This window comes from Homarus americanus, unplaced genomic scaffold, assembly GCF_018991925.1.
Source record: "Homarus americanus isolate GMGI-L3 unplaced genomic scaffold, GMGI_Hamer_2.0 scaffold30535, whole genome shotgun sequence".
In the NCBI taxonomy this organism is placed as follows: Eukaryota; Metazoa; Arthropoda; class Malacostraca; order Decapoda; family Nephropidae; genus Homarus; species Homarus americanus.
In genome coordinates this window covers 14112514-14125066 of record NW_024732440.1, presented here as the reverse complement: position 1 = coordinate 14125066, position 12553 = coordinate 14112514, and the positions used below count along the sequence as shown (strand labels likewise).

The 12553-nt window shown below is 43.2% G+C and overlaps 1 protein-coding gene across 1 annotated transcript in view; it reads left to right on the top strand.

Annotated features, from left to right (window-relative positions):
* Positions 1 to 11080, top strand: part of LOC121868844 (inter-alpha-trypsin inhibitor heavy chain H5-like) — a 72150-nt gene extending 61070 nt beyond the window's left edge. The window contains exons 15-21 of the mRNA XM_042369827.1: positions 657 to 894; positions 1804 to 1917; positions 2200 to 2351; positions 4968 to 5875; positions 7746 to 7918; positions 9466 to 9538; positions 10847 to 11080. Coding sequence (XP_042225761.1) covers positions 657 to 894; positions 1804 to 1917; positions 2200 to 2351; positions 4968 to 5875; positions 7746 to 7918; positions 9466 to 9538; positions 10847 to 11036 — 1848 coding nt within the window. The 3' untranslated portion in view covers positions 11037 to 11080. The remainder of the gene's footprint in view (positions 1 to 656; positions 895 to 1803; positions 1918 to 2199; positions 2352 to 4967; positions 5876 to 7745; positions 7919 to 9465; positions 9539 to 10846) is intronic.
* The last annotated feature ends 1473 nt before the right edge of the window (positions 11081 to 12553 follow it).

The following is a 12553-nucleotide window of genomic DNA, read 5'->3' as shown; positions in this document are numbered from 1 at the left end:
GGCTGTGTTACGTGTCCTGTATGTTGCATGGTATCTGTTAATGGCCTATGTTACGTGGGTGTGTGTGTTACGTGGCTATGTGTTACATGGCTGTGTGTTACGTGGCTGTGTGTTACGTGTCCTGTATTTTACGTGGTCTCTGTTACGTGGCTACGCGTTACGTGGAGTGCCACTTGAGTGAGTGTGCACTATAAACACAATATTGTTGTTATACACTCACCAGAGTTGTATAATGTTTAATACCCTCAATTGAATGGACAGAACAAAACGTGTGTATAAACAAGGCTCTCTCTCTCTCTCTCTCTCTCTCTCTCTCTCTCTCCGCTTCGACTCACCACCTACTCATTTCTCTCTTACACCCACTGCGCTCCTCTCACATCCCACCCTTCCCTGGTCTCTTATTCTACTCTCTCTCCTCTCACCCTCTCTCACACCATAACCACCTCTTTCCCACATTTTCCTTCACTCCCTTCTTTCTCAAATCCCCACCTTCCTTTCCCTCTCACCTCCCATTCTTCTTTCCTTCTCATATCCAATTCTTCTTTCCCTCTCACCTCCAATTCTTCTTTCCCTCTCAACTCCCCTCCTCCGTTCCCTCTCACCTTCCATCCCCTTTCCCTCTCGCCTCCATCTCATCTCCCACTTCCCCGCCGCAGTTCAAGTTCGTGACGAAGTTGACCACTCTGAACGTGGTGAACGCGGAGGACCTCCCTGAAGGGGCGCCCCCCGGCCTCAAGTCCGCGGCACGACACCAGAAGTCCAACACGGAGGAGGTGCTGGCCTCACAGATACACGAGGGCCTCACCCTCCTCAGCCCCTCCGAGTTTGCCAAGACCCTCCCAGCCCCCCACAGCGCCAAGATAAAGGCTCTAGACAGCAACAACAACTTATACGGTAGGTTCCTTGTACCCAGTAGATTCAAGGGAGCTGCTCAAGTATATTAAAGTTCCTCCAGTAAATTACCCAGGGACCTCCCCTAGTGAGTTACCCAAGGACCTCCTCTAGTGAGTTACCCAAGGACCTCCTCTAGTGTTACCCAAGGACCTCCTCTAGTGAGTTATCCAAGGACCTCTAGTGAGTTACCCAATAAGTTCTAAATCAAGAAGTATATATTGTAAGGCATGTTAAACTGAGTCCCTGTCTGGGAATTAATGATTACAAGAATTAAATGCCAGTGTTTATATTTCAAGGTTCCTTTACAAATAAAATAATACCTACAGTATTTCCACGCTACCCTGGCCCGTAAGCCACGCCCCTAGTCTATAGCTACAAATCGCTGATTGGTTCCCCTGAGCGTTGTATCTCCCCACCCCTCCTCCCCCGAAGTACACAGGCATAAGCGCGTATTTGCATCGACCTTTTATAATAAATAATACAAATTTTACTAATATCCTCTCTGAAGTGCTAATACTTTGAAATCATTTGCATTTGATAGTTCAGATATTTAACATTATTTTAGATAACAGGTCTGCTTACCAACTGTGAACAAATTTAGTTGGAATTTTCTAAGAGCCAATCAGCTATTAGTATAGAAGAGGGGCGTGGCTTACGGACCAGGGAAGTGTGGAAAGGGTATAAATAAATACAATTAATGACCATTGATAAACAAAATAATACCAAAAATGTACAAAACAGTTCTTAGGTTTAATCCATAATTAAAGGCCAACAAAAATTCCTTCTATAATATAACTCGACCCATAGAGATACACATACACTAGTAGCTGATATATTCAACAACATAAAACCAGTAAATAAACAGAAGACTAAAATAGGGTGAGTGACGTGTGGGTCCTCCACCAACAGGTGATAGCGACCCACACTTCGTGGTTCAGGTCCCCGGGATGGACCTCCCCTTATGCTTCGACATCCACGGTACACCTGGCGACGTCCTCAGCCTCGTCCGAGACCCTCAGTCAGGTCAGTTAACGAAGACTCTTTTTATATGTCGTGTTTTTATTTTTTCTTATCTTTTAGTGATAATTTATAACAAGAATTAGGTATAAACTGCTGTCATATGTGAGCCATGAGTGTATACCAAATAATACCAAGTCTCGCAGGTAATGTTGGCTGCAAAAGTACACTGATTAAATAATTAGTATGGTAGTATAGTCATAGGGTAGCAGTATACTTACCCCTAAAGATATAGTGGTGAACTGAGAGGAAAAATAGTTACCAGGTAGCACTGTACTCCCCCTACAGGTATAGTGGTGAACGGTGAGGTAGAAGAGGCAGTGATGAGAGAAGGAGCCACCTACTTCACCAAGATATTTATTTCACTCGGCTCCGTAAACTTCACCATCACACCTAAACGCATCAAGGTAGACTGCCTTGATGACGCCGGTCAACCCACGGTAAGTGAGGGGAGGAGCAGAGTGGTAGAGAGCCGGCAGGGTAGTGGAGCCACTATATATATATATATATATATATATATATATATATATATATATATATATATATATATATATATATATATATATATATATATATATATATAAAGTGTGTGTGTGTGATTGTAATAGAAAATATTGTATCTAGCCAATATGTTCATTTACTAATGAAAAAATATAGCATCCTTTGGAATGTGTTTTTAATCAAGCGGGTCAATAGCTGTCGGATTAATGTTTAACAGTAACTCTCACCAGTGGGGCGGATATTACGCGAGATGTTCACTTGTGGCAGAAAGTATGACTATTTTTATATGAGGTTTTTAAAATGTCCTGATACCAGAAATAACGGGAACCAGCTTATAAACCAAAACTTCCCTTCAGATTTCAGGATACCGTATGTACACTACAGTACCACCTGACCTGTACGTGAATTTTGAAGAATTATTTGGAAAGGATAAACAAAAAAACAAACAAATTGAGAATCAATTATTATGATAAATTTCGATAATACTACACATTGTATATTTCATTCATCATGCAGAATTAATTAATACTATACTGTAAGTTAGTTAAAATACGTACACACACTGGTAATATAAATAAAAAAACTTTATCATAACAAAATTGGAAGCTTTACACGTTAGCTATTTCAGCAGTGTGTGTATATATTGGTACTGTAGCTCTTCCATGAATTTCACTCATCAATTATGTGGTGCAACTGGGAAGTTTGCCTCTGATGTAAGGAGTGTCGTAAGTATAAAGAAGGAACTGGGAAATGCATTTTTTGTGTGGCAGATGTGACCTGTTCACACTTGACACAAGCGTTGTCTAGAAACAATCTGCTCTTATTCAAATCTGGACAACAAAAGGTGTCCTCGAAGGCCCACTTGAAAATGAAGAACATGAAGAGTGATATTGAGGCGAACGTTCTCACCAATGTATATCTCACGTCAGGTCAGGGAAGGTGACCAAGGTACAGTTGTCAGCAAAAGTCCTCCCACAACTTGCTACACAGGGCTGTGGGAGAACTTTTGCTGGCAACTGTACATGAGGTTAAGCACGGCCTCCGTCATTAGCTGAAAACATGATGCGTCAAGACAAAGTCAGCTCAATCTGCCTGTCTTGATGATTTAGCCTTCCAGCTGTGAAAATTGTTGATGGTGCAGCATTCGTCCATATAGTAGAACGAAGGAAGTCTTCTACCAGGATTATACCATTCAAACAACATGTTCTTCAAGTTTTTGTACCCAATGTACAGGAACAGTTATTGTAGAATATGTATCCAGGCTTGATAGTGTACGGGACACACATAATGTGGTCAGCTTGAAGTCGTATGACAGGCAGGTGAGAGGTGAAGGCAAGACTCTACTGTTACAGACGAAACACTCGTGCCCAAGAACTAGAAATCCTATTAGCAGGTTGACTCCAATAGGACACCTCCTCTTTGCAGCCATTTTGACACGAAGACGCAGATTATGCTCCATGTAAGTTATGAATATGAGAATTATGATTCATGCTACTGACACTGATGTAGTAGCTCTTCCAGTAGCAACAGCTAGTGTTCTTTCCCGTTGTGAATTTTGGGTGGTGTTTGGACATATACTCACAAAATTAAACGCCAACTAGGTGCTATAGCATCCAAGGTACTTGTGTTTCTTCGTACAGTATCTGGATGCGACGACATATCCTACTTTTGTGGAACAACTTTTAGAAACGACTTTCCTTAATTTGTTTATTGCTCCACAAGAAATAAATGACAATGACAGACCACCTAGAACGATATATAGTGTTGCTATATAATCGCACTTCATCACTGACTAAGGTGAATGAAGCCAGGAAACTGGTGTTTTCACAAGGGAACTGTCAGCTTGAGACCATACCCCCATCAAGAATGTACTTGTACAACATATCAAGAGATCAGTTTGTCCGGCTGGCCACGTTTGAGGTCAGGCACTTATTTTAAATCCAACAATTTCCTGGTCCCCCTTATGGTCAAATCTTCCTGAAGCATCCAAGGCGTGCCAGGGGTAATTGAAACACAATTGTCAAAATGCTTGTGGTGGCAGATGTGCTTTATTGAACGCAAACTTGAAATGCACTGTGTTCTTGTAGATGAATTTGCTCTAAAAAAATGCTTAGAGCCTTAGACACTGACATGCGGTATATCCTTATGTTATGAATTCCCTGTAATTATTGAGATGCATTATGTTAATTGTAACACATTTTTACTTCGTTACAGAATTCATGGAAATATTTTATAAGGAATTCTATTTTCCCTTGTTTTCGACCCGAGAAAATTATTTTTATCTAATTGAAAAATATTAGGTTAGGGTATCAGATTATATTTATATGATAAATAAAGATTCTAGAATGATTTCGATATTATCACACTGTTATTATTGTTATATATGCAATATCTATATGAAATAAGTTTTCATGTGTTAATAGTACACATCTACTGTCGAATTTAATGTACAAAATTAAGTCAAATACCCCGCTATAAGACTTTACATGCTTTCTGTCAGAAGTGAACATCTTATTATCTATCTGCCCCACTATTATAGATGTGTTCACTGGCAGGTGGAGAGTGTGTCCACGTCACTGTGGCCCTTCAAGAAAATGAACCCTAGGAGGCGTAGAGGCCGGCGAGGTAAGAAACCCCGAGGCAAGAAGAAGTATCACAGGCGTTCTGGGGTCAGGCAGCAGCGGGCCAATGATCAGACGCAACACCCGCGACGCAGCTCACGCCAGGCGCTATCTTCTACGCCACACAAGACCAGATTCCTGAAGGTCCTAGAGACTCGTTTAAGGAAGAGGAAACGCAACAAGAGACGAGGCCGTGTCAACTCAACCAGAACCAGATATCAGCAACACACAAGTAATGATCAAATCCATCCACATTCCCTCAGACGCTTCACAAATCCTCATTCTCAAACGTCGCTAAGAGACAGGCGACGCTCCCAAGAACCTACCGGCATCCAGGCGCACCCACGTCGCACCACGAACAACATACACCCTCAGGCTTTTAGAAATCAAATCCATACGCTTACGCCTAAGAAAACGTTACACCCACAGGATGCCAGGAGCCGAATTCAACGAGGCGATGGTGACAATAACCAATATCAAGCTGCAACTACATTGTTACGCACAGCCAGACACACCCCCTATTCACCCATTGACAACCCGTCGCCTCTCAGATATCCACGCAGGTATCATCCACAATCACATAACTTCATCCATCCTCAATCACATGCTTTCTCTCCCCCAAAAGCTCCAGAGAGAACGATGTCGCAACCGAAAGACACAAACAGGGCGTTCAACACCCAAGATAGTACCCAGACGATCCAGCCTTCCAGGGACCAATTTCAATCACCCTCCAGACTGATGAACTCGGCGACACAAGGAGAAAGTAACCGTCAGGCCAGAGGGGAACAACTGGTCCAGGAGTGCAAGAAGTCCTTAAGCTGGAAGAAGGCAGCGGGGAGAAGGTAAGTCACGTCAACACACTACGATGTTCTGCCCTTGTTGCCATAGATTGTTGAACAGTTTGACATAAAATATATATATATTCCATCGTTCAAAGATTTCTTCCGCTGTCTCAATCCAGCCTGAGGGATAAAGCAGTCTGGATATAGTAAATATTGCTAACACACACTTATTAATTATTTCTTAGCTTATCGTATGAAGGGTTTACGAGTCTTTAACGAAGTTCTATGAAGACTTCAACCAACTGTTCGTTTAAGTGTTGAGGTACTTAAAACGGAACCAATAAGTAAACCCACAATACCTTGATTCTTGTTGTACGTGAACTTGTTCTCTCTTTGGGTGTATATGCAGCTCTATCTGTGCTCCAGAGGCCAGGCCTCGGCCAACGTCTTGACACAAAACACGGGAACCAATCCCAGTTTGACACGTCACACCGAACTAACTTATTAGTTTAATGTATACTCGTTTAACTCAGTGTTACTTCATATTAGTTGTTAAAATATAATGATAATCGACAATAAGTTTACTTGATAAACCAATTTACCATACTAAAAGAAAAAGACGAGAATAGTCAACTCGTCTCTACCCTGTGATGGCCACTCATGCTCGTCAGACTAATTATTTATAATAGTTATAAACCCTCATCACTATTTATATTTTTGTACATGTGAATCATGGAATATACGAATTATCTTAAGAAATCCATGATCTACCCCTGACAACAAGCCCAATTCACGTTAAATATGTTAACTGCCATAGTGTCTCAGAATGTAGCAAATGGTGTACTATTTTTAGCCCTGCAACACACTACTTCATCAGACACTACCCCCATCAGCACCATCAGACACTACCCCCATCAGCACCATCAGACACTACCCCCATCAGCACCATCAGACACTACCCCCATCAGCACCATCAGACACTATCCCCATCAGCACCATCAGACACTATCCCCATCAGCACCATCAGACACTATCCCCATCAGCACCATCAGACACTATCCCCATCAGCACCATCAGACACTACTCCCCATCAGCACCATCAGACACTACATCAGCACCATCAGCACCATCAGACAGACACTATCCCCATCAGCACCATCAGACACTATCCCCATCAGCACCATCAGACACTATCCCCATCAGCACCATCAGACACTATCCCCATCAGCACCATCAGACACCACCCCATCAGCACCATCAGACACCACCCCCATCAGCACCATCAGACACTACCCCCATCAGCACCATCAGACACTACCCCATCAGCACCATCAGACACCCCATCAGCACCATCAGACACTATCCCATCAGCACCATCAGACACCATCCCCATCAGCACCATCAGACACTCATCCCCATCAGCACCATCAGACACTATCCCCATCAGCACCATCAGACACTATCCCCATCAGCACCATCAGACACTATCCCCATCAGCATCATCAGACACTATCCCCATCAGCACCATCAGACACTATCCCCATCAGCACCATCAGACACTATCCCCATCAGCACCATCAGACACCACCCCCATCAGCACCATCAGACACACCCCTATCAGCACCATCAGACACTATCCCCATCACCACCATCAGACACTATCCCCATCAGCACCATCAGACACTATCCCCATCAGCACCATCAGACACTACCCCCATCAGCACCATCAGACACTACCCTATCAGCACCATCAGACACTACCCCCATCAGCACCATCAGACACTACCCTCAGACACTACCCCCATCAGCACCATCAGACACTACCCCCATCAGCACCATCAGACACTACCCCTACCAGCACCATCAGACACTACCCCCATCAACCCCCTGCTATTACTATATATTGAAGAAGGTGTCGACACTTCTGCAGGTACGGGCAGGTGGTGGTAGCCCTGAGGAACCACCGGAAGCTGGACCTCCTGCTGGGGGACGTGGAGGCAAACTTACTGGTGGCGAGAACCAAGAACAAACACGGTCAACACTTCCTGGGTTTTTACCTGGAGAATCATAAAGTCCTCTCCCCTAACACCACCGGCATAATTGGTATGTATACAACACTGATATGTCATCCCATGTAGGTAATCATCTGTGGTACTACTCTCTAACGCTAATTTAAACCTAACCTAACCTAAACTAACTCCACCAAGTACCAGTAGGGTGTTGAATCATTTGACCGGGTAGGGGGGATAATCTTCAGGTGGTCCCATTTTATACCACTAGTCCTGCCTCCCGATAAACTGAAGGACATCTGCAACATCAAAGGGAAATGTACAAGTCTTTTTATCGTAACATGAACAGGATCAGTGATTAACAGGTTTATGATGAAAAGGGGACAGTGTGTGTGTGTGTGTGTGTGGGCTTATTGAGCTAATAACGACCAAAGGTGAATAGAGTGAGACAAAATGCAACGTTGTATTTTTTAAACTACATATGCTTCATCGTTCTCTCTCTCTGTCTGTCTCTTTCTCTCTCTCACATAATTCATACGCTTCCCAAACTTTGCATATATTACTTACTTTCATGTTACATACTGTATTTAGAGACAGTATAATGTCTAAATGCGAATGGTGAAAAACAAAGAAAATCAGGCCAGGTGTCGGGGTCTTCGTTAGACACTACCAGTTCCACCATTCTAGTTGCTCTAAAACTAACTCTAAAAAATTTGTGGACACTTTAGGAGTAAATTTTTGTCCCAAACTTTAAAGTAAAGGCATTATAACAGAAAATATGGACTAATCTACCTTCAAATGTAGTAAAAATATAATTATTTGCCAGTACGCCAAAGATCTTTGAATAACATGACCGTAATGACCGCCCAAGTTTCACTTTGTTTACATTTCAATAATTATATTCCCTCAGCTTCTATCAAAACTAAAGGCCTTAATTTGAGGAAGAACAAGAGTTTACTTGTCAAAAATAATATCTTTCGAAATGTAATGTTAATCAGATAAAGAATACAACTTGTGTGTTGTTAAAGGAATTAAGAGTTTGCAAACTTGCCTCTCACACACTGCCCGAGCAGTTAGATATGGCCAGACATTACTCTTCATTCCTTACCTCTACCATCCCCACCAAGTAGTAAACTGGGGATCAGGAATGATGTGTTTATAACTGTACTGTACACTACACAAGGTTGACTATCCCAGGTATAAACACTACTTACTGTATATGTTCGGTGTTACAAACTATATCTTAAAACACACACAGTAATATTTCTTACCAGATTATAACAATTATACCAATAAACATATATCTTTTTCTCAAAATCTATGTATCTATCATATCTATCATGTCTGTCTGTATGTCTATCATGTCTATCATGTCATGTCAGTGTCTGTTTGTCTGTCATGTCATGTCATGTCAAGTCATGTCTAGCAATGTCTGTCTGTCATGTCTGTCATGTCATGTCATGTCTGCCTCATGTCATACCTGTCAGTCATGTTATGTCTGTCTGTCATGTCTGTCTGTCTTGTCTGTATGTCATGTCTGTCTGTCTGTCTCTCTCTGCGTCTCCCCCCCCCCTCTCTCTGTCTGTCTATCTATTTTCCTATACACTTTAATACACAACTAATTCCTGTGCTCATCAACAGGACAGTTCGCCTACAAGACAGTGGGGAGGATCGATGCTGGCAACAACCATAACAACACTCAGCCTCAGGAGAAGTGAGTTGATGAGCATTAGTTGAGTTGAGGATGAGGTCAAGTGAGCAGTGACGTATTATAACGTGTTGAGATGAGTTAAAGATGAGTTGGGATATTGAGGAGAAAGGAGGGATAAGGAGGTTAGTGAGAAACAGGAGAAGAAGATTAAGGAGGAGGAGGTTGTTGAGGAGGAGTAGGAGGAGGTTAAGGAGGAGGAGAGGGAGGAAAGGTAAGGAAGAGGAGAGGGAGGAAAGGTAAGGAAGGGTATTAAGAGGTAATCAGTATCCAGTGGTTGTCAAGGAGATAGATTGAATGAGAAAGAGAGAGAGAGAGAGAGAGAGACTATTATTAGCAACCTGACAACGAATTACTCCAGTATAAATAATCTTCTTTTACTCGTATCATCCATCAATAAGACGTCACTACTTCTCTCCATCCTCCTACCATTGATCTTATTTGCCTTCTTATTTTCTCCACCATCCCACAGTTATTCCCTCTTCCCCTTCTCCTGAGGATTATCGTCTAAATATTCCTTCACCCAAGACAATAATGACAGGTTAATATAAATGTTATCAACGTCGTCATTATCATCTTTTTCCTCAATCATCATCCAGTCCACCTTCCCTCAATTGATCACTTGAAACAATGTGTGCGTGTGTCTGTGTTTTGTATGTAATAATAATAATAATAATAATAATAATAATAATAATAATAATAATAATAATAATAATAATAATAATTAACGGTTTAATGAAAGAACATGGCAGACAAAAGGCTGAAAATATACAATAAACAGATGATAAAATTGGGTGATGCTTCCGTAAATATGGCAAGAGTGATAAAGTGATGAATGAATGGGAGCTGGGCGTCAGGAGGCGGAGGTTGGGGGTGTTAAATAAGTAATGCTTCTCAATATGGTTTGGAATCTCATGACGGCTCTGAGTCCACCCTGTGAAGACGATCACCACCGCTGCCACGACCACAGCACCTCACGCCACACTCCACGAAAGAGGTCTACCGAGTGTAAGGAAAAAATGGCAATATTCTTTAAATATTACCATTTTGTTTTGGCCAGAATTGTCAAATTAGATAACAAAAATAACCTAACCTAACCTAACCTAACTCTACCTAATCACTAGCACTGATGACTAACCCTAATCAATCTACGGTCCCGATGGCTACCGATTGATTCTACCAATTTGAGGTATATTATAATTGGCAGCCTTTTAGACTATTTTACCCATATATAGTTAGTCTGAGGTCGCTTCTACTCACGTGTGTGTGTGTGTGTGTGTGTGTGTGTATTATAACTCCGCCTCTCTTCCCCAGAGTTAGACTGGCGGTGATTCAGCCTGATCATCACCGGACGTACCAAGTGTCAGAAGTAAACGCTTTCCTCTCCAGCCGTTTCTCGCCGCTACACAAGACCCACGTCACCTGCCTCCACATCCGCCAGCAAGGTCGTGGACTGGTGGCTGGCACCCCTGCTAACTACCTGCTACCCTGCCTCACCTGCTGACCTGCGCCTACACTCTCTCACCTGCTGACCTGTGTCTATCCTCCCTCACACGCTGAACTGCGTCTACTGACCTGTGCTTACCTCCCTCACATGCTGAACCTGCGCTTACCTCCCTCACCTGCTGACCTGCGGCTACCCCCTCGCTTGCTGACCCGCACTTACCCCCTTCACCTTGTGACCCACGCTAAGCCCTCTTCACCTGCTGACCTGCGCCTACACTCCCTCACCGTTGACCTGCGTCTACCATCTCTCACCTGCTGACCTACGCTTACCTCCCTCACCTGCTGACCTGCGCCTGCACCCTTCACCTGCATTTAAATTCCCTCACCTGCTGACCTGCGTTTAAACTTCCTCACCTGTTGTCTTTTCATCTTTCTGTCATTTACTGGCCTCCTCTTACCCCCTAACTCGCTGACCTCTCCTCCCTCCTTCAACTCGACCACCGTCCAGCACTGTCACCAACAATGGCCCGGGAGAGGCTGCAGGACCGTGCAACAGAAGCGCCACCCACCACCGTTACCCCCCTCCCTTCTCCTGCCCTGGAGACCTAGATATGGGCCCTTGAACATCCTGGGATAAGGAACAGAGACATAACCCATTTACGGACAGACAGTAGAAGGTAACATGGACACAGGTTCGAGTCTACATCCACCAAGTGAGAAAAGATTCGACTCAATGCCAGTATGTGAACACGGTGACCCAGGAACGAGTCTTTGAAAACTTGACCAACCAAGGAATGAAGCTTCGAATTTCCGACCAACTGAGGAGTGGAGCTTCGAGTTCCCGACCAGCTGAGGAGTGGAGCTTCGAATTCTCAACCAACTATGGAACAAAGCTTCGAATCCTTGGGTTTTTTCTCTTTCCCTCCAGGAATCAAGAAAGACGGAGTCGTACTCACACAACCCTGTATATTATTCGCTTACGACAGTACCAAGGCAATTACAGTCACAACCAGTTATTTATAATTTCAGTTACAGTTTTATTACAGTTTTAAACAGATTAATCACAATATCAGTTCCAATTTACACAATCACTACTATCAATAGTTACCAATACAGCAGGCACACTTTCAGGCCAGTCGCAATAATTATTAAAGTCCACAGTTACAAAGACAGTTACAAATACAGACCACAGTCATAATTACATACCACAGTTACAAGGACAATCACAAATAGACCCAGAGTTCACAGTTAGTTACAGTCACAGCTGATACAGTAAATATTACAGTTCATTGTACCCACGTGAGGAAAGGACTTGACCAAACGTGCGACTAACTATATCACACAAGCAGTCATATTGCCCTGTATTCTGACGTCCTCCCTGTATACTGACGTCCTCCCTGTATACTGACGTCCTCCCTGTATACTGACGTCCTCCCTCTATGCTGACTTCCTCCCTCTATGCTGACTTCCTCCCTGTATACTGACGTCCTCCCTCTATGCTGACGTCCTCCCTGTATACTGACGTCCTCCCTGTATACTGACGTCCTCCCTCTATGCTGACTTCCTCCCTGTATA